The 23,302-nt window shown below is 36.9% G+C and overlaps 1 protein-coding gene and 1 pseudogene across 2 annotated transcripts in view; both read left to right on the plus strand.

Moving 5' to 3' along the window:
- Positions 1-251: 251 nt before the first annotated feature.
- The window catches only part of LOC110053060 (plasma membrane calcium-transporting ATPase 4-like), a 41,777-nt gene continuing 18,726 nt past the window's right edge, over positions 252-23,302 (plus strand). The window contains exons 1-5 of one of the 2 annotated variants that reach the window (XM_089273502.1): positions 252-396; positions 783-2,235; positions 11,976-12,360; positions 12,861-12,955; positions 13,596-13,775. In XM_089273502.1, coding sequence (XP_089129628.1) covers positions 841-2,235; positions 11,976-12,360; positions 12,861-12,955; positions 13,596-13,775 — 2,055 coding nt within the window. In that variant the 5' untranslated portion in view covers positions 252-396; positions 783-840. Of the gene's footprint in view, positions 397-585; positions 2,236-11,975; positions 12,361-12,860; positions 12,956-13,595; positions 13,776-23,302 lie in introns of those variants that run through there. The other variant, XM_089273501.1, reaches the window with a different exon arrangement.
- The window catches only part of LOC110040229 (uncharacterized), a 17,064-nt pseudogene continuing 7,543 nt past the window's right edge, over positions 13,782-23,302 (plus strand).

A 23,302-nucleotide genomic window follows, 5' to 3' on the forward strand; every position in this document is an offset into this window, starting at 1 on the left:
ACTCCCGGGTAACAGTGAGTTCATAGAAGTGAATAAGCGATTCGTTACACTTTATATATTCAGACCATGTGAATTTTTTGGCCTATTTCCCAATGCGTAAATTACTGCGATGAAAGTATGAAACAAGGAATGTTCAGAAATCACCAGGATTGAGTATGTAAGTTGGTTTGCTGTTATTTTCAGAATCCCCTCTTATCCCCTCTTATCCCCGAGCGGATTATACGACTGAGGTAGGAAACTGGGTACCAATCATCGCCTGATGGGTAGCACTGGTAACGAGAAAATGAAAGGTTGAAAACATAAAAACAAGTCTCGTTGTGGCAGCCCACTTTTGGTGAGTTGGCTTAATTTGTTCGACAGTAAGACGAAGAGAGGAGAAAGTAAATTTTAAGAAAGGTAAGACTTGTAATCTCTCAATTTGTTTGTCAGTCGGTTGGACTCCTTTATCGGTACTCCAATCCAGCATTTACGTGGGCTTATGACTTATCCAGCTCAAAGCAAATGTCCGTTTTTTTCAAGTCTTGCCTTGGCAATGTTGTTGAAATTCTACTCTGAGTCCCAGAGATTGAAGGTGAAACATATTTATCGTTAATTTTGGCATTTTTCTTTTTTTTTTTTTTGCGGTGGTACTTTCGTTTTCTGTTCTGTCCGTGACGTCAATTTGTTAAACAAACACGCGGCCACGGGGCGTTGTTGAAGCTTATTTGCATTGTTTCTTTCCAATTTAGTTTGTCTTTAGGCGATAAGTCCAAACACATTGACAACCCTTCATTTGATTTTAGGGGTGTGAACCTTGTGTATTCCCTCTGTGTCCCATACACGTTTACAGACCTCTGCATCATGATGGACGAACTGGACAGAAGGTTTATTCCTGACTTCAGCAACACTCCTAAGGAGAAGTTACTAGAAGTCACGGGAGGCCGAGGTGGCGAAGCTATTGCTGTTATTGAAGAGAAGTTTGGAGGTGTTAAAAACATCATTCATGAACTTCACACTTCGGCGAACAAAGGAATAATTGGCCTTCAGGACGGTGTTAGACACAGGCAAGAAGTGTTTGGAAGAAACGTAATTCCTTTAGATCAACCTAGAAACATTTTTAACTATCTTCTTTGTGCTATGAAGGACTGGGTGATATTGATCTTGTTTGGTGGGGCTTTGATTTCTGTTATTCTGGGTGCTGTCTTTCCTGAAAAGTGTGAGGGTCATGATTCTTTTGCTGTGGTCATGTATGAGGGTATTGGAATCATGAATACTGTCATGGTCATGATACTATTGATAGCTTTCAGTGACTACCTGAAAGAGAGCGATTTCCGTAGCCTGCATTCCAAAATTAACAGAGAGCGTAAAGTTAAAGTCATCCGAAGTGGACAAGTTATAGAGCTTCTTGCAAGGGACATTGTTGTAGGTGACTTGTGCCAGTTGAACATTGGAACTCTTATCCCAGCTGATGGAGTTATTGTGCAGCAAAATGAGCTTTTTGTCAATGAATCAGCTTTAACAGGTCAGAGAAGTATGGTACCTAAGGCAACAGACCCCTTGGTGTTCGCTGGCACACACATTGTTGATGGGTCTGGTAGGATGGTTGTGATGGCTGTTGGACTCCACACACAGCTGCACATGAGGGACACTCGATCTCCCACAACACCTTCAATTGTTACATTTAGGGCAGCTTTCCCTGATGAAGAGGATGTTAATGTGGAATCTGCTTCATTTGCGCATAAGGAAGATACTGCATTATTGCAAGGGAAAATAAACAAGATCCAAGTGGCTCTTGGTCATGTCAGCATCGTTCTAGCACTTGTTGCCATTCTGGTCATAATTATCCGCTTTAGTGTTCATACCTTCTCCACAATGGGTCTATCCTTTGAACCCAGTCATTTTAATGAATACATCAGATCTTTAATAATCGGTGTTGTTGTCCTTATAATTGCTGTCCCAGAAGCACTGTCTCTAGTGATATCCACCTCCCTGGCATTCTGTGTCAAGAAAATGTACCATGACAGAGCCTTGGTGCGACATGTCAATATGTTAGAAACAATGGGTAATATCACAAACATTTGCTGTAACAAGACAGGAGTCCTCACACAGAACCGCATGGTTGTGGCAAAGAGCTATATTGGTGAACAAGCTTATGAAAGTGAGCCAAGACAGTACAAAGAGAGCATTCCGCAAACTCTGTTTGAAGATCTATGCAAAGCCATTTCTGTCAATACCAGTTATGCTGCAGAAATCCTGGTATGTTATTAAATTGTGATTATTGTATATTTCTTTCAATTAGTGTTATCTTGCAAGTTGCACGGTTGAGATCCTTCTCTGAAGTAATGATATTTGACTTGTGTCTTGTGTACCTTTTACCTTCCTACCTACACTGAAACTTTTGCTTTTTTAATGGTATTTCAATTGGAAAATATACATGTACAGGGAGCCATATTGGTTTTTAGTGCAAAGCCTGTAGGACTATCAAGGTTAGAATATTGGGAAAGGTACTTCAAGTAAACAAAATGCTAGTTCCTGATCAAAAACGAGGCCATCGGATGTCAATATTTTTGCCAGTTGGACACAATATGACAACATACTAAAAGACTGTAACAGAAACCTGTTAACTTTGTGTAGGGGTGGGCAAGGGAGAATATGAACTCTCTTGCAGGGTGTTTGAGCCAAGTGGTCCTTTGAAAATACTAAGAAATTGCCTCTTCCCACTCCCCAGATATTTCTTAGTACTTATTGTGTTGGTACATTGGCATATTCCAAGGGGTAGTAGAAAATTATTTTTTGATTGCAGCATCCAAAACAAACTGCGTTGTGTGTCGTGGGTTTCAACTAGACGGTAAAATTCCGCTCTTAGAACCAAATATCGCTAGTTCAACCAAATGTATCACTTAGTAAAATTAACATTTTCTTTCCAAGGAATTGTTTTGGTGTTGTAAACTTTTGCATTCTCAACAAATGGACAACAATGCCCATTTGAATAGCACAAATGTACAGTTGGAGAATGCTTATATCCAAATCAATACTTTTCATGCACACAATCTTTGTCATTCACCTCTTTATTATTATGCAGGGTTATAGATATTAGCCTCATTTGTACCATTAAGTGAAGCTCTCTAACTTCATACTTTCCGTTCAGAACTGCTCGTTTCTCAGCCAGGCAAGTATGCCTGATGACATAGTTGCCCTGGCAAAATTTTACTTGGCTGCCTGTTTTAATAAGGAAGAATGGCAACAGAACAGCATGTAAATGGAAAGTTTCCTTTTTTTTGTGACCTTACACAGGAAAACATACATGTACACTAGCCCTTATCCATTAGACGGATAAAATCATTTATTATTTGTTTGTAATCCATTTAAACACTTACAAAAATTGTTTGAACGCTTCATGATCAAACTGTTAGGATCAAACTGTTCAAACGGCTTTCACGACTGTTCATAAATTTTTTGCATCTGTTAAAATGGAAAGAGGTATCTGTTGTGAAAATCAAAGTATCTGTTTAAACAGCAGAAGCAATCTGTTAAAGAAATCTTTTCATCTGTTTTAATGGGAAGCAACATCCCGTATCCATTTAGAAAGTCTTGGAACCATTATAAATTCGCTTTAAAGAACATTTTAACCTTACTGTTGAAATGACCAAAGACAAAGTTAACCAGAAGCTGTAGAGTTCGAATTCAAACGGCAAAAGTTTAAAAGACAGACAGAATGGAACAGTAAAACAACTTGTTGAGTGGACCAGAAAGCCGTGAGATGCATGTAAATTTGCCTGTGAAAAGGCTCTCTTGTTGAGGATGGGGCGAAGAGAAAGCAGGAAGAAAGAGGGGATTGGGGGGGGGGGGGGGAGGGGAGAGGAGAGAGCTTGTAGACAAAGTATTGAAGCTGCTGTTCGGCGCCCTTGTAATTAACCTGTCATTAATCTGTCGGTAGCATGTCATAATCTCTGCGTGGATGCATTGGAATGTAAATAGATTGCAGTGCAAGAAGGACTAATGATGCTTGATTCGCTCCCATGGATGAAGGTGCTACTTATTTTGAAGATTAGTCCACCAGGGATCAAAAGCTGTCATATTTATTTGAACTAGAGTTTGCACGGCACGTTGCATCCGTGGTTACATTGTAGTCAACTGAAATTGAAATAATTACGAGATAAATCATTATTTACAACATTCTAAATCGAAGTGACAAATGATTTCGAAACTTACAATTTGTGTTCCTGAGTGTCAGATCCCTTTGATTGCTATCTTGATGTTTATACTTATGACTGTTGATTGACTTGACTTCGAATGTCCGTTACATGATAAGATTTCCCTTTTAAAACATAAGTCACATGACTTGTTTTTCCGGCCACGCGTAGTTGAGGCAATTTTGCAATTATCGATGATAATTAATTCTAATTTTTTTTACACTCAAATGAACATGCAAATCAATGCTAAAAGAGTAAACATGTTACTGGTGTTTGGCATGTCCAAAAACATAGCTATGCCAAAAACAAGGAGCTTCTTGAGCTACTAGACAACATTGTTGTTGCTCAAGCGCTAGAAAACCTGGGTGTTTGCACAAGAAGAGGTTTTTTTCTGACCTGAGTTGTATGCCATGTGCTGGACATGGTATGTCCAGCAAATGTACAAAATTAATGTCATGAATGGCACCAGTCATGGAAGCCTACCAACTCCATTTTACACTAAACTTGTCCCAAATCTGGTGGGAAGAGTTCCGAAATCATCCATTTTCTCAGCCACCGACCCCAAGCGACGTTTTTGTTCTTTCAACTGTTTAAAATGAATGGAATCCCTTAGCAAATCGCTCCTCTTTCAAACAGTTCATCTGTTAACTGCTTACAGCCAGAGGTGAGACAATATGCAAATTTTTATGGATCGGGTTGGCAAAATGGATATCATGCAATCAAACCTGTCAACAGTCAGTGTTTTGACCAATTAGAGGTTGCACTAGATTCTAGTGCCCTGCAGATGCCTTGGAACAGCAGCATACAACCTTTCTCCACAGGCTCCCATACCACAACCCCCACCCTGTTTTCCCCTCGGCCACTTCACTGTCAGCCAGTTCCTTTTTGGCCCTTCCAGCCAGAGCCTGTTCACAGGCTACATGTAAATAAATCAAGTTGGCATGTTCACAAACGCTTGATTTACAACTGTGCTTATTTCGTGTTTTGTTGCCGGTTGAGTTCTTAAAGTTAGCTTGCCTTAGTATATATTTTGGTTGAAAACAAAAAACAGAAATCAAAAACTAAAACATCGAAATGAAACAGTGGTGGTCAAAATGAACAAGAGCGGCTGTGTTTGGGTAACCTGAATTGATGTACACGATGTGCCCCTTTGTAATCAGTCTCCTGCATTCTATTTTGTTGCTGAATCATACCAAGGTCGTGGACAGTATATTTCTATCTTGAAATGCATGTCAGTTGTCGTCTGAGGACTGAGGTTTAGGCTATGAGCAAACTTCTCCCACCCCATCCAGGAAAAGTGTTTTACTTGTGTCACGTGTGAATTGCACGGAACAATTGGGAGTTTGTTGTTCTGGACAAGCTTGATCCCGAACCGTTTGTAGTATTTATCGATAATAAATCTTGTTTCTTGAAAATGATTGGTGACTGAAGGTTGCTTTGTTTGTACTGATGGAATTTCATTGGAAATGTTTCTGGATTGTCATTGCATATGATGATGACTTGGATTAAACAACCATGGAAAGAAATGTGTTTCTTACTTTGAATTATATCATCTATCCAGTTTACGGATGATTGATTAGAATCCTTCTTATTGCTTTAGACTCTTTCTATAGCATTTGTCAAGCACTTATGGTTTGAGATATTTTGGCTCTTTTGTTGACAATGTGCTAAGTTACCCTTCAAAAACAACTTTCGATAACCGTTTTATTGCTCCAAGTTGACTGTTCGAAAAGTTTGGCTAACCGTTCAAATGCTTGATGTCATCTGTTTGAAAACATGAGCTAACCGTTTAAACGCTTCCAGTTGTTGGAAAATTTTTGCCAGCCATGTTAACGCTTCAAGTCATCCATTCAAAAATTTTGCGAGCCATTTTAATGCCTCCATTCATCAATTCAAAAATTTTTGTTCAACATTTGAACGTTTTGCCAAGCCGTTTGCCAAGATTCAATATCCGTTAAAATGTTTCTTTTAAATGTTTTAATGCTTTTAAAGGTGTTAACTACCCGTTTATTTTTAGCCATTTAACGGATGGGTGCTAGGGTACGTTTTTCCTGTGTACGGTCACATTTTAACATGATCAGTCTCCCAGTACATCATGTCCTTAGTTGTGGCTGTCAACGGACACAGAAAATCCAGGTACAAATGAAAACCAAAGCCTCTTCAACTGCCATGAAGGCTGAAAGGAATGCTTTCGCTCTTCCTACTCATATTTGGCTTGTGTTTCTGAAGTGTTAATACTACTAAATGCCATATCCTGATCAAAACAACTGATGCAATTGCACCATGTGTTGTTGTGGATGCAGATTCAGTAAAGAGCATGGATCAGCACTTGATAAAATGAAATTTAGCCTGCACATTTTGGCTTCAACCATATATTTTACTTTCCTTCAGTAAGTTAGTACGATCGTGTATTTTACTTCTTTCCTTCAGTACATTAGCAAAAAGTCTGCCTACGGGCCAAGTGGCCCAGCAAGCCAGAGCTTATCCCAGTTTCTGTAGCATGAAGCAACTAGGAGTATTTCTACTCCCCCCTGGATGGGATGCTGGTCCATTGCAGGGTTAACCCCCAGCGTTAAGTTTGCCAGTACCCATTTATACACCTGGGTAGAGAGAGGCACTGTGAGAGTGAAGTGTCTTGCCCAAGAACACAATGCAATTTCCCCGGCAAGGGATCGAACCTGGACTACTTGATCCAGAGGTGAGCGCACTAACCATGAGACCACCCTGCCTCCCACTTGGTATGTTAGTACGACCGTATATTTTACCCACTTTCCTTCAATACGTCAGTAAGACCATATATATTACTTTTCTTCAGTTTGTTTAGGAAGACCGTATATTTTATCTTCTCCCAGAACGTTAGTACAAACATATATTTTACTTACCATCAGAACTTTAGTTTGGCCATATATTTTACTTTCCTTCAGTACGTTAGTACAACCCTGTATTTTACTTTCCTTCAGAACTTTAATACGGTCATATATTTTACTTTCCTTCAGTATGTTAATAGGACGGTAAATTTTACTTTCCTTCAGAATGTTAGTATGACTGTATATTTTGCTTTCCTTCAGTACATTAGTATGACCGTATATTTTAAATACTTTCCTTCAGTTCATTGGTACGACCGAAAAGGCTTATTTGACCATCTTCCTTCAGAACATTAGTACAGTACATTTAATAAATAAATATGACCCCATATTTCACCAAATTTAGTTACAGTGTACGTAGAGTTTGTAGAAATGTGTGATGGTAGAGCTGTAGAGTTCATTATCTAGATATGTGTGATCGTAGAGTGATAGAGTTCATTATCTACATGTGTCTGATGGTAGAGCTGTAGAGCTGTGGAGTTAATTATTTGAAATGAGTGACTGTAGAGCTGTAAAGCAGTAGAGCCATAGAACCGTAGAGTTCATTTTCTAGATATGTGTGATCAAAGAGTCATACAGTGATCGTTGATGCTCATGTTGAGGTGTAGCATTCCACAAAAACTTCTATGCCTATTCGAACTTCATAAAATGGGCTGGGTATATCAGAGTTAAGAGAATAACGTTTGTCAGTTGATGGGTTATTTTGCTTAAATTTTGCAATTTTTCATGAATGTGATTTTCCATGAATTGTGCGATTGGAAACAGGTGACGCTGTAGTTCTAGCAACTGCTTGTAGTGTTTACCATTGTATAGGCCATGCGCACGGTGTTGGTGTACAGAGCTGTTACAAAATATGTAACACTAAAAAACACAGAGTATAAAATTTAAGGACAGCTATAACTATCTGACAACATCAAATGAAAGTAAATTATATGTGCATTTATCTCCTAATGAGAAAATCCCAGAATATCTACTTACTTTCACTTGAAAACAAAATGAAAACACCATACAGGAAATTGACGATAAAAACAGGAGTGTACGAGTTTGAAATTTTTGACATCCTTTCCGTTGCTGTTAAAATTTTGAGACAAAAGTCTTCAAAATCGAGGTGCACATGAGTTGCAGATTCAAGTCGAATAGGTATTTTTCACAGAAAGTCAACACAATCAAAGATAAAAGTGATTTGCCAGCGTTACATTCATATTTATGAACCAAAGTTTTGGTTCAAATTTCAACGTTAAACATAAGGGTTTTGTCCAGCTTGTGAAAATGTTTGCATTGTTTGTCTGGTTCGTTTTGTTTCCATCGTTTGGATCATTTCTATTGTTTGTAAAGTTTCTATCATGCGTTTCATTTTTATTGTACGTTCATATCATTTCTATCATTCATTTGATTTCTATTTTGAGTATCGTTGAGAACCCGGGTTTTGAACTATCTTTGGCGTCATTGTTCTTGCGTCTGTTACTTGGTGACTTGCCACCAGCACATGAATCTCGACTTCAGCTTCAATTGATGCACAGTTCAGGCACAGGCAGGCACAGTTTAGGCACAACGAATGCAAATTTTACATAACAGTTTGTGAATCTTCCAACGTGCGGGTCATTTAAAATGTTCATCAACATTGTTCAAGGATGGATTTAGAGTTATTTCACTGAAAGCATTAGCAAGCCTGCTTTCCCAATGTATTGAAAAAATGTGCAAAATGTTTGAAGTGAATTGCTTGAAAACGTTACTTGGAAGGCTGTTGGAGTATCATTTTTGTTCCTAAACTGGACCAGAACCACGCTGCTCTTCCTAAATTTATCGCATGACGAGCCAGTGCTATGAGAGGTTTGATCTCATTACCTTGGGATCAGCTGAAAGTTTTGTGGCTTTCAGTGGCAACACTAAATTACTCATGTCATGTCAATTTCTGTTACATTAAGGCATGTTTAGCATGACAACTTGTTTTAAACTACAAACGAAACTTCCTGTGCCTTCGTAAAAAACCTAGACGGATCCCAGACGAAACGATTGTGTTGACTCTTTTTGTTGACTTTTGATAAATTACAATTACAGGCTGGCCAATCAGAATTGTTGGTTCCCACGCCTAGTAAAATTCCAGGTTGAATGAAGCAGAAAGGTTTACCACTGATTTATCCATTTTTTTTTGTGTAACAGCTTTATCAGTTGATACATCTTAATTTTTGTGACATCATTTATAGGTAATGGAGCAATTGATCTTTAAGTTAACTTCAGCAGAAGATAAGATCTTTCAATTTTGATGTGCAGTTTCTTAATCGTCTGCACAAAGCAACCAGTTAGAAGTTTTTTCAACATTTCAAAACACTACAAAATTGGTTGTAACAAACAGATGATTGTTTTGTTTACCAAGCCAGTTTTTTGCATGAAGAGTCCCTGGAAATCCCTCGCAATGTCAACCGATCACATAGGTCTTTGAATAAATAAACTTGAGGTGTGCAATTAAAGGTTTGAAATGAACGAACAATAGAAGGAAAACAAATGATAGAAATGACAGAAATGGAACGTTTGACATGATTTAACACCAGGAAACCAAAGGAACGTTAAACACATTGTAAACGCTGCAAAAGCTGTAAACACTGTAAACTCTGCACTGTTTGGGATTGAAAATGTTATGCTGCCTACAAGAATTTCAGTGAGTTCGGTAAATTTTCTGCTTGTTACTCACTAACCCAGTAAAAGAGAGGAGCTTCAAACAACACCACGACAAGCTGATATAGCAGAGAATCTATGACTACGATTATTTTCATTCACAGTCAGTCCATAACCAAAAATACTCAAGTAAAAGTCAGACATTTGTCAATGATTAGCAACTGTACACCAACACCGTGCACATGGCCAATACTGAAAGTAAGTTGATGTTAGGCAAAGGTTCAGGAAGTCCATGATGTCTTCTGTCAGTAAACTGTAAAGCCAATTGAAGTGGAATACTGGTGAACCGTGATTTCAAATGAAGACACAAGTTTGTAGTCATCAGGTATCTGTACTTTCTTAATAGCGTCAATAAAGTTTTCCATAGATTGTAGTTTGTGTCGAGTTGTAGTATGGTCATCAAGTACTTGGACAGTTTATACGTCAGGGACCCACAGAATGAGGCTATAGGTTACATCTCTATACAAGGTTTGTGCAGTTCAGTATGTCGGTAGATTTTCGGTGGTTTTCATACTGAGCATCTCAGTCGGTGGTAGCATTGAGTGTCAATAGTGTCAGTCTTCTTAAGCGTATTCTGCTGTTAAGTTTACATTGAAGTGCTGGCATCGGGTCACATTTAAGTTCTAATCGTAAGTCTCTTTTCACAATTCTTGTAAAACTGCACATGGATGTACTGATCTAACCAATCAAACCAATTCACCAGAAAGTAATTTTCCGTTAACAATGATATGTGTATACCCAGCCCATTCTGTGGAGTGAATAGGCCTAGAAAATTTCATAGGGCTCTATGTTTCTACTTAAAGTTGTTTGAATAAATTAGTTCATTGCTCTGAGAAATGGGTACATCCCTAAAGGCATTCAGTTACTGTATAGCAAGTAAAGGACAGTGGGTAATGATTATGCTTTTCTATCTTTTTTTAAATGGTGTCATCATTTCTTACTGCCAAGGAGCCTCTTTTATGCTGTACTCTTTACAGTGTCGGCAAATATATTTTCAATTTAGAATTGTTATTTTTAAAATGCACACATTTCTAAATAATGTACTCCATGGCTCCACTGCTCTACAATCACACATTTCTAGATAATGAACTCTGCGCTCACTACAGCTCTGTGATCACACATTACTTCATAATTAACTCTAAAGCTCTACTGCTCTATGAACACATTTCTTCATAATGAAATCTATAGCTCTAATGCTATCACATATTTCTAGATACTGTACTCTGCAGCTCCATGGCACTACCAGGGCTTGCAATTTACTTTTTTCGTTAAGGAGGCAAGTGGCGACTAGTTCCAAAATTTTGGTCACCAGATTGCAGTTTTTGGTCACCATTTTTAACATAAAATTTAAGCTGTTTGTTGTGCAATGTGATTGAACTATCATAGCAACATAGCAGTGAGCAGAACATTCTCCAAAAAACTCACTCATTTAGTAAAGAAATTTGTTGCTTTCTTTGAGCTTTCCCTGTTTGAAGCTGCTTTGCCATACTTCAATGTGACTTTTTCTTACACATTCATCATTGTGTAAGTGAGACGTGTGCTCATGGGGTGATTGCCTGGATGATGATAACAACAGATGCACCAAAGAACACTGGTTGAAGGTGGTCTTTCATAAAGTTGTTTTTTTAAGAATAAAAACAGCACATCAACAAGCTAAGGTGACCAATTCTGTTTGTGCAGGCCAGTTGGGCACTTTCCAAGCATTTTGAACTTAGCAATGAAAACTGCCCCAAACTAAATTTCCTTTCCTCATTTCTTTGTGTTGTATTTAAGTCAACAAGGCAAAATTGCTCAGTACAGAACGCCTGTAAATCTATTTGCTTTAAGGGTGTTCAGCTTTACGTGGTCCACAGCTGGACTTCAGCGGTACCTTTTAGGGTATTGAGTCAAAAAAAATAACAAGAGATATTTGAAAATCAACTTTACAAGTAGAAGATATTTGAAGCAATCATCTTTACCACTACTAAAAATAACGAATGTGTCAGTTCATGAGTTGTTTTAGAATTGTTACCTCTTATGATGGGTGAAAGGAATTTCAAGCCATGCCCACAAAACAAGATCTTCATACCTCATAGGATTCTTTTCAAAATTAGACAGGCAACCCTATCCTTTTGTAGTCCCCTTGGTTCTATTTTTGACAAAACGTTGAGCCTTTGATCATGTTTTATATAACTGTGATTTAACATATACCTACATTAATTTCAGTTTATTTGTAAGTTGGAGCTTCTTGTTTGCTGATATTAGTTTAATCTTAATTCTTTGCCAGCAAGCAGCAGAAGACAAAATTCCAAAGCAGAGTGGAAACGAGACAGATGCTGCTTTGTTGCAGTTTTTGTCTGAGTTTGGTGAATACTACCAGTCATGGAGAGATGACTATCCTGAAAATAAATTGATCAAGGTCTTTGAGTTCACCCCTGATCGTAAATGTATGACAACAATTATAAGTGATGATCATGGAGGGTACAAGGTATATTCCAAGGGAGCTGCTGAAGTACTCCTTGAACTTTGCACCCATGTTGTTGGAATGAAAGGGGAGCTGAAAGAATTTAGTAAGGAGGATGCTGAGAATCTTTCAAGGGATCTAATTGACCCATGGCAGCAGAAAGGCTTGCGTGTTCTTTGTTTAACCACTAAGAATATCTTTCCTGAAGGTAAAAATTAATTAGCTGATAATTCAGTCCTCTGAAAGTGTTGTGCAGTATGCAGTCCACAAAATGCAGCATTAAATTTTTTTTTTACAAAATAATTTGAGGTGCTCAACCAAATGTATCACTCAGCATTATTGTAATTTATGCTGTAGTGTTGAACTCATTGTTTGTAACTGGGCTATGCTGGCAAAACTGGCAGTCGTCCAGAGCATTTGATCTTGTTAATTGCTCCCTGTCTGTTGTTGGGTACGTTTAAGACCAAGGTTAAAGACAGGAATAGCTCAACTTACCAATCATGTTCAATGGACCAGACTTATAACATCATCGACTGACAAACACTATTCACTTGACTCTGAAGGTGACTTCCGCTCAGGCTGTTGAAACATCAGGCACCAACAACAGTTCTTTTCAGAAGTACCCTCACCTGGACGATCATCCTATACAAACTACTGATACTCCTGGGTTCAAACCATTTACCATGTTACTCCTCTTGTCTCTTAAAGATGGTGAGAAACTTCTGAGTAAAAGGGAGAAAGAAATATTGCAAGATTTGATACTCCAGGCAGTTGTAGGCATTGAAGATCCAGTCAGAGAACAGGTTAGTCTCTACTTGCCTTTCCAGTGCCAACTGATGGCCAATTGAAACATACTTTTTCAGTTTTCCACCACTTTTGCTTCCACTTAACTGAACTGTGGAGATCTCTTTTATCTTAAAGGTTCAGTGCTGTTCAAACAGCAAAGTTAAAGATATTCAGACTAAAGTCCTTTTTTTAAATAATATTTCACAGGGACAGTTTTACTGGAAAGTGTATTTCTCACACATAACAGCAAGAAGGGATGGCAAATAGTTTTCTTTTCACGCTTTGGCACCTATGAATGCATAGGGTTTTTCAACATCTACTTCTCCCTGTCATTTTTCTTAATAGACCACCTGTTGCAAATGTTCGTCAGTGATGTTTGTTACAAACTTACGTAGTCTGACAATCTACAGGCAGTATGAAATTTAGGGTAATTTCAGCCAGTAAAGCTACATTAAAGCCAGTTATTTATGATGATATCAGTTTTATTTGTTTATACCATATGTTTTATATGTGAAGAAAAACAAAACTGAAAAATGAAGGCTAGAGTTAATCTTCAAGATTACAAATACTAAAGGAAGATTCCTCGTCCCTTCATTGACACAAAGTTCCAAATATTTTTTCACAGCAGTCCCTTGAGAGTTTGTCATTTATTGCTAGGTACCATATGCTATAAGGCAATGTCAGAAGGCTGGTATTACTGTGCGTATGGTGACTGGAGATAATGTAATCACTGCAAGGTCTGTGGCTGTCAAATGTGGCATCATCAAACCCAATGATGAAAGCCTCGTGTATGATGGAGAAGAGTTCAATTCATACATCAGGGACCCTGATAAAAAGGTAACTACTTATTATTGATTTATTTAGAGGGAATTGCTAGGAGGTCTAGCAACAGCCAGGAGCAAGGGATTTTCTCTAGCTGCAGTGAGTTTCAGCCCCTGCTACTTTGATAGAAAACTTAACATGGCAGACTGAAAAAATGAACCCCAGAACAGTAATGGTACACAATGAACCTTAATCTCTCTTGAATTTTTTAAATATTGCTTTGAGCCTTTGTGGATGTACTTACAAAATTAATAAATAAATCCAGCAACAAAAATTACTTGCAATCGACAAAGTACTTGGGATGATTGTGTGGCCCATAATGCAAGCTATTGTGATGTAATGGGTCTTAATCCGCTGGAGCAGACATGTACTTAACAAAATGAACATGATTAACAAATGATCTAAAATAACAAGTGCATAAGTGAAATATCCCATATGTTAAAAGATGTTGACAGGCTTGATATAACTCTTACGTGCACATTATTGTTAAGACCTTTACAGTTTAGTAACTAGTGAATACCTTAAGGACTTGTCCCTCTTATAGGAAATTAGAGGGGATTCCTTAAAAATATCCCTGAGTGAATGTTTTGCTTCTATAAGGTACTACTTATTCATGAAGAGAGAGAAAAACAACTTTCTAAGGAACAGACTTACATACTTCAAGAACCACACTGTCTGTTACAACAACAACAACAACAATTTACATACATTATTTTAGTAACACCAAAAATGTATTCCCAGCTAACAAAATTCCCAGCAACCAAAAAAAAAAACTTTAAATGAGTACTCCAAACCCAAACATCGCAATGTCAACAGTTTGAAATTCATAGAAATATGTTTCAGGTTGTACAAAGCAGTCAAAGACATCTCAACCAACTGAAAACTAAAATGTACAGGCCTTCCAGGCAACTGGATTTCAAATTTTTTTCCTGCCCTGCATGGGACACAAAGACCTTACAAGACCTCACAATCACAGCTCTGACAGAAATATATTTAAAAATATATTATTTACACCTTTCCCATCTTATAGAAAACAATCACTTAAAAATATATATATCTTATGATCAAATTGAGAATGGCTAAATTATTCCACAGGTACATGTACAGTGCATAGTAGAGATACTTAACAAGAACAAAAATGCATACATCATTATTGGCTTCAATCCCACATCTTAATACGCACAGTCCTAAAAAAAGCTGTTACAAAGATAAATGTGTGTTTGCAGCAACAATTATTAGCAAACCAAGTTTAAAACCTTAGCAATCTGTTTTCTGTTATCTTTTCTGGTGTAACTATAACATTCAATATTTACCCCAAAATTCTATCGAGATATAAACTAACTTAATAAACTACTTTCTTTTAACAAAAAATGTCCCACTTTTTAAACAATTAATTATTGGAGGCTAGCTGTGCAAATGCAAATACTGTTACTATCCATTTGTAAGTAACTTAATTAAATTTATCAATGTGTAAGTAATTATATTGTATCGAAGTATTAGTATTGTTCTTAGTAGCATTAGTATCGTTTTGTTAGTATTATCGTATTGTAAGTAGTTTTGTATTTCTTTGAGTCGTTTTTTTAGTACCTTATTGTAAAGTAATTTGTTGTGCATAAAATAAATAAATTCATTAAAAAAAAAAATCTATCAAGACTAGGTGTCAAAGGTATAAACAGATCCACACATCTTCAAGGGTAGCACATTTGAACTGGAATCTATTCCCGATCCACGTAATCAGGCTGCATGATTTGACACTTAATAAGTTTTGTTATTATTATTATTTTTGTTATTATTATTATTATTACCATTATTATTATTATCATTGTTATTATTATTATTATTAAAATTATTATTATTATCAGTGTTCTCCTTTTCAGGCGGTAACCGATAAAATTTACCGCCTGTAGCACCACTCATTACCACCTAAAATCCCTTGGAATTCTTGCAAATTCAACAGGTAGAAGAAAAAAATATAGTTGTTTCACCGACGTAATCAGTATTTTATCCTTGTAAAAGAATAAATTAACAGATTAAAAGATAAACTGTGCAGGCTATGGTTTGTAAGTACTATCTGTGGCTTTCAAACTTCAAGGCAAGATCCTCAAATGTTTGGTGGGCTTTCTGCCACAATTCCATTGTGGCAGATGTCCTTTCTTCACACATGCATTGGTAGTTGTTTACATTCAGTTTCATGATGAAATGGCAACAGATGTTGTTATCATTTCTCTCCGTCAGCAAATGGCAAGAAGTCACGAATGGAAACAGTTACAGGTTACAAGTATTTGATTTGCAAGCAATGTGGGGAAATCAGTTCCATGATCTTCCCACCTAACTATTGGCTTTAGAAAACTGGTGTTACTAAATTGACCAACATTCACGTGTGGTGATCGAAAACTTCATCTTCGTCATGAAATGCTCCACATTCAGGTCAAAAGTGTTTAAAATCTATTTTCAGATGACGTTTTGAGAGAATACTTGACAATAAAACCCTTCCAGAACTTGAATGAAAACGAATATGCAGCGATTTTGTTTGGTTTTGAGAGACGACCGCTGCTTTTGTAGTGACACTGCATGTATGCACAGCGAGGATACCATGGAAGTGGCTTTTGCCTATTTTTCTGTGACTTTAAGGCAAGAGAATTAAGGCAAAGAATAAAACACTTAAATATGAAAATGCTGTTTGATTTCATTTGACATCTAAAGCCAAAGGTGTAATATTAGTAAACTGTAATACACAGAGAAGACCTAATAAACAAGGCTGCGATTCACCTGATTGCTTTACCAGTTTTAAAATGCTCTTTTACTTGTTGTACTGAAAACAAGGGAGAATCCTGTATTATTATTTTTAGTATTATTATTAATCATTTCAAGCATACCAAAAACTTTCAGTATACAACAGGCAGCTTTAGTTTGTTTCAGATCAGGACCATTTGGTCTTGAAGGTCTAAACAGATCCACAGTTGTACAAGGGTACTAAACACTACAATCAGTGATAGTGGGTCTGCAGGATTAATAATAATACATTTCCAAATGTTGTCATCCTTTTTAATGTGTGAGTTCTAGCAGTTATTTGGAGAAGAAATATTTCACTCTCTCAGTCAGTCAGTCAGTCTGCTGATGGGTCAAAAACTATTTTCTGGTGGTAATCCCACTGACCAGGGTATTTTGGAAGAGTTGCAATATTTGGCCAACCATTGTGAACAATATGGCTGCCATACCATGTTTGGAGTCAAACAAATTCTCCCAAATTAAAGACACTTTGGTATGTGTCAGGGGTGGTGTATAATTCGATCCATCAATAGCTTTGGCAGTGGCTTTTAACCAGAACTTTGTCAAAAATCTTGTGCAAAGTTTCATGCTCAAGAAGTGTTTTTCTTCTGCGGATTATTTCAAATTTCTGTATCATGCCATGCTTTTATATAATTACATTACTTTTGTTGCTTGAAGATTTTTATTTTCCTTTATAAATGCCAACCATCCTTTAGTAGTTCAGAAAAAAAAAGAGCTGCTCACACCAGGATTCAAACCGCCGACCTTTGAACTGACTTCTGATTATCTGACTGATACTTTACCACTTTGCCATAATGAGTAGTTCATGAAAAGAAACATCATTCTATTAATTCATCACAGTTAGGTTGAAACCGCTGATTGATTGATGATTACCATTGGATTAATTGATTCGCACAGCGAGCAAGTACAAATTTAAGTGGTTGTTGTTTTCTGCTAGAAATCACTCAATATGCTCACCATTGTTTCTATTCTCTGATTCAAGGATTTTTTTGGTGCAATGAAGGAACAAAGATGTTTTTAATAACTTAAGTCCTAACGACAGAAACATTGACATCAGAATAACCTTGGACTTGATAGGGTAATTCTAAAGGATAGTAGAGTAAAAAAAAATGTGGATTTGGTCTCATTTTATAGTGGTTAAGTCGATTGTGGTTATGTATCTGTAAGGTACTGTGTACATAACACATTCAGATTTTTGTTAGAACTCATTGCAGCTGTAACGATCAAAACAGCTCAAGTGTTCCACCTAAATATACTTAAAGATTATCTGTAAATTAATGATTGTTGTAAAATTTATGCTTTCATGAAACGGTGACAACCTCCTTAAGATCTTTTGGACCACCCTTGTAATATGTGTAACATGAAACATGACAGTTTCAAATTTTAAGTATCACGAGTTGGCTTAGAAAGCCTTTTTGATCTTTTATAATTACAGTATTTTATGGCTTGACCATTTTTTTCCAATACCTATATAAACACAAACCATCCATTAGTAGCTCAAAGGAAAAAAGTTAGTCCCACACCAGGATAAAACCACCAACCTAAAGCTACCAACCTCAGATCACCTGACTGTAACCATACCACTTTGCCATTGTACACCTTATGAATTATTCATGAAAAAAACCATCATTCTTTTAATTAGTTACAGTTACAGTAGGTATACAGTAAACCGCTGACTGATCGGTGACCACTGAAGGGTAAAATTCTTCACACAGTGAGCTATCAGCAACCTACCACGGATTCAAATGGCAGTTTTCTGCAGGAAATCACTCAATTTTGCTTTTTTCTAAATTTTCTTTTGGTGAATAGATGTCAAGCCTCCTCTCGTTATAAGATTATTACTGGTGTTAGAAAAGTTGTCTGTTCATGATCATGGTAGGTGTCTCTGACCATTGATGTATAGTTTGCCATAGACCAGTTTGGCGTTGCGCCCCCCTTTCTTTGTTGTTTTTTTTAAAGTGCTACTGAAACGAAATTTTCGTATGTGAGATTTTTGCTTGGTAATAAAGTTTCAACCTTACTTGGAAACACTGCAGACTTTTTTTTTCGCGTATGGTAGGCAAAAACTGCTTTTTCAGCCGTTCGATGTTGGCTGATTAAGCCCAAAATTGGCGGCCATCTTGGCGCGGCCAAAACAGCCTAATGACGTTGCTGGTTGTATTACTCTCATGCCGCACTGAAATTTTAGAGTGATTATGGGAGAAGAGAATACTGTTTGAAGTCCCCCAAAGAACATCTTAGGACATCTCTGAGCTGTAAAGCAGATAATAACAGTAGCCTTAGACATGAAGAGGTGGAGAGTCAATCCTGGGGCTTTTCAGTCTATTTAATTGGATATTTCCAGGATATTTTATGTAAGCAAGCAAACGAGTGCAAGTTCTTGAATCGCAAAGTGATTGGGACACTTGGCCAAATGGCCAGCACTCAATTAAACAATATCTACACTCATAAAGTAAAAAAGATATGAAAACAAGAGAAAGCGACTTTTGAAAATATTATCCGGAGTGGTGCTGCACAAATTGCAGCAGCAACGCTTCAAGGTTGCGAGTCGCATCGCTTCAAGGAAACCGGACGCTTTGTGAGTTTCCCCGTGAACGAGATTATGCTACAGTGACCTTTAGTCCAATTGTATCTGCTGCATCCTACAAGTTATCACAACAGCAACAATTTAAGAAACCCTTTTCTTTTATATGGAGGGAGCAAATTTAAAACTATAAAGGTAAACTAAGTTGCCATGACCCTACAGGTATGTTTTGTGGACACGAGAGAGAGTGTGACAATGTCGGTGGCGAAAGGTCATATATGCAAATTAGTTTAAATTTTGTTTTACAAACTTTGAAAGGAGTGTAAACTAGTGACGTTTTGACAAATTGCTTTGAACTTGAGTACCATTAAATGAAGATCATAGACATAAGTATGTGTGAAAGAACTCAAAGTAATCCATCAGCCGTGAAATATTGCAATTGGGAGATACGTGTAAAAGAGAAGTGAAATTCCCGCTTTGTTTACACTAATACATATGCGGCGATAAAGCAAACCCTGCTGTGGATCACAATTTTCAAAGATACTCTTTGTCTACCACAACAGCTCTCACTTATTAGTATCATAAAAAGATGCCCTGTGTGCAAAGAAGTACTCAACTCAAAGCTTGTGGACTGTTAATAACTTTGTGATTGTGTGGATGGCTGATGCGTTTACCATTTTTAATACAGTAAAGTTGACGAGGATATATTCGAGCCTTGTTAATAGACCTTAGATAAATGCGAGAATCCAAATTTCAGAACCAGGCTGTGTTTAGGCTTCACGGCATGATATAAACATTGCCACCCCCCACCCGTCTTTGAAGTCTCCAATTGAGCACTCAAGACGTTCAAAAAGTATACTGAGCTGTTCTAATCTGTAGCATTCATTTTGGTGAATCTACACTCTTTGGCTCCCACCAGCGTTTATGATGTGTATTTCCTGTCAAGGCTGGACAGAAATTACGAGGTAGAAAACTAGTAGGTGTCGACAATATGAAGAATAAACTTGAATAAATCAAGTGAAAACAAGAGAGAATCTAAAGCACTTCCTGCATGAATACAACCAGTGACGTCACAAGGTCCTTAAACTCAGTTCCAGAGCCCCGACACAGTTTAGCTACAAAAAGTCAATTTCGACTGCTAAAAAAAGCACTTTCCGTTAGGATTTGACAGAAATAAAGTTCACCATTATTTTAAGCATGTTTGAAACTATAGACTGGGCTAATAAAAGAGAGTACAAAAATTTCATTTCAGTAGCACTTTAAATGTTTATTAGGCCTCTTCATATTTCCACAATTTCTTAGGGGAAATCTTGTGAGATTCCAAAGAGTGCTCTAGTGAGAGTACAAGTGTTAGATAATATGAATTTTTGTGGCTACCAGCCTTGAGGAGGCATAGCCACTAATGTCATTTTCTGTGTAAGTAAGTCCGTCTGTAAACCTAATCCTCGGATAGTTTTCATTGCCCGTTTGTGTAGCCCTAATCTTCTGATAGTTTTCATAGCCAATCAGAGTGCGTCCAGAAGCGCCTAATCCTAGGATAGTGTTCGTGTCCAATCAGAGCATCGATGGTCCCTTGTCGACTTCTTATTGATCCAAGTGTCTTTCCACGTGCTTGTGCTTTAATGCCACTTGGGCTCTGATAGCTCACATCTCGTTTGATTCTGTCATCTAAAAGGTGGGTTCTTTGTTAAAATGAGTTTAAACCATTTTAGTTCAAGCATCAAGCACAACTGTGTACGCATTTATGGAGAACTTGTTTGCTAAGAATTTTCCAGGTCTTTTTACAACTTATGGCGATTACATAGTACATGCTAGCAGAAATTGTATGACTCCATTGAAGCATTTGTTTACCAGTCGTGGTGATTGAGTGCTTTGTGGAGCTGAACATCTTTGCCGTGTCGCGATCTTAAACCCTTTTGAAGAGTCATATCTCCTTTGGAGAGCGAATAATCTCTTTCGAGAGAGCCAAAATTCTGTTTGGGGAGCAAATAATAAACTCCTTTGCAAGGCATATAAACCCAATATTGGGTCAAGAAACTACAGTCAGATGACAAGGCATCAAATTACATTTGCACATAATTTGCATAACCTTTCAAGTTGTGTTTTTTTGCGGATAACTTCCAACGAATTTGCGAACAACCTGAACGCAGTTTATGAAGAAATAGTCAAGCTACATAATTTTATTGAATCAAGGCAGGGGTATTTTTAAAAAGGAACTAATTGATAGTGGAAGATGCTGCATTCTGTTTTGCTATTTTGGTTTCATTCATGTCAAATTCATGTCACACAACATGATTTTCTTTAGCAGTCAAACACAGTTTTCTAAGTAAAGCAATTGGCAATTGCTATTTAAGAACTACTAGTGAAATAAATTTGGTTAAACTATCATCAATGCAGAATTTCCTTAGGACTTCGCAAGAACACTTGAAATTGAATTTTTTTTTTCTTTCACATTTTTATTTCCATTCAGGCTTGCATCAATTTAATTTGCTATTAAGTTTACATCAGTAGCTTACATTATACTACAAGTGACAAAAAACAACAAGAACAAAGGACACAGAAAAATAAAAGAATGAATGACTTCGTAATTACAGAGAGCGAACAATCTAAATTATTTGTAGGGTTACTATATTACATATTTAACCTATCAACATATTGATTTGATTTCTGGCCAGGGCTAAATATCCATTTTTTTTCAAAATAATTCTTCTTATTTATTTTACGTTCAGTTTGTATTTTTTTTCTATTTTGTTTTGATAACCTTTAATTTTGGATGTATTTGGTTTCTTCTGCAGTCCCACAAAAACAGCTTTCCAGCAACAATAAAATAATTTAGTAGTTTTGTTGAAGGGCATTGCTTAGACGTTATACCAAATATAACATTCTGCAATGAAAGACGAACTTGTTGATTTGATAAAAGGCACCAGTAAGATTCAAAATTGTTCCAAAATCGCCTTGAGAAGGGGCATTGGTAAAGGAGTAAAGTACAAACATCTTCTGTTCTGTAACCAATTTTGAATAATTTTTTATTTGTGTAGACTATGTTGTTAAGCACTTTATACTGTAAAGCCTTAACATAAGATTCGAGCACAACAGAATGAGGTAACAGAAAAAATTCTCTCAAATGATCATCCAAAAGGTTAAAATTGCTTTTGAAATTTGGTTTGTCGATAATCCTACACGATTTCCCGCACAATCCAAAATGTAATTTTTTTCCCTGCACCCTACTAGAAAGCCAACTTGGAGGTAAGATATTTAATTCAAGTTACCAGAAGTCTTACCATTATAAATTTGGAGACATATTTTGCACAGTGTAAGAAACAAGTTGCATGGTTTTAATAAGCCACCAGTCCAAAAACGTTTCGGTGGTTAGCTCTTTTTATGGCAGTGTGATTTGTTTTACTGCAGTCTTCTAAATAATAACAGCAGTAGCCAAATGCAGTCATTGACTGCCTATTTTTTATTCTTGTAGAAACTTAACTTTGCTATGATTGGGTGCAGCTTCTTTCCATTTGCATTTTGTTTACCAAGTCAATGTGGGCATTCTATTGAAATTTGTCAATGTTGTCATCTTTCAGCTTCAGGTTGTCTTCTAGAACAACAACAACTTTATTTGTACTTGTTCAGCTAGAAATAAAATGAACAAAAATAAGTTTAAAATAAAAAGAGTATATGGCTGCCTGAAATAACCTTAATGGGCTAATAGGACAGGGCAGCCATCCTTTGTGATTTAAAGCAATTATTTATTTGGGCTGCATAAGAAGAGAAAATAAGAATAAAGACATGCAAGCACACAAAGCACACACACACAATGACTAATTATACTTACAGATTTGGTGAAAAATAGTTAGATGATACAGTGTACTGAGGAGTAAAGGAGTGAAACAGTGATTCAGTCTTGGCACTGGTTTCATTCATTTCTCTGACTGTGGCTATCTAACTTGTTTGTGTCTTCCTTCTCAAAGCTGCGGATCAGGCCCTTTTTGTCAAGTTGTTCACATCTTTCTCCAGCTCAGAGATTGTCTTTGCTTGAGCATCAACTCATTCAGTCAGTTGTAAATTTAAATTTTTAAGCTTCAGTTTTTAATTCCACATAGTAAGTTGTAATAATGTAAATAGAGGACCACCCTAATTAACTTAGTGTTAGTTTGGTGATATTCTCTGTAAATATTGTTTTTATTATTATGAATAGTAGTAGTAGGAGTAGTAGCAGTAGTAGTAGTATTTA

This window comes from Orbicella faveolata, unplaced genomic scaffold (assembly GCF_042242905.1).
Source record: "Orbicella faveolata isolate gen_17 unplaced genomic scaffold, um_ofav_v1 contig_35, whole genome shotgun sequence".
NCBI lineage: Eukaryota > Metazoa > Cnidaria > Anthozoa > Scleractinia > Merulinidae > Orbicella > Orbicella faveolata.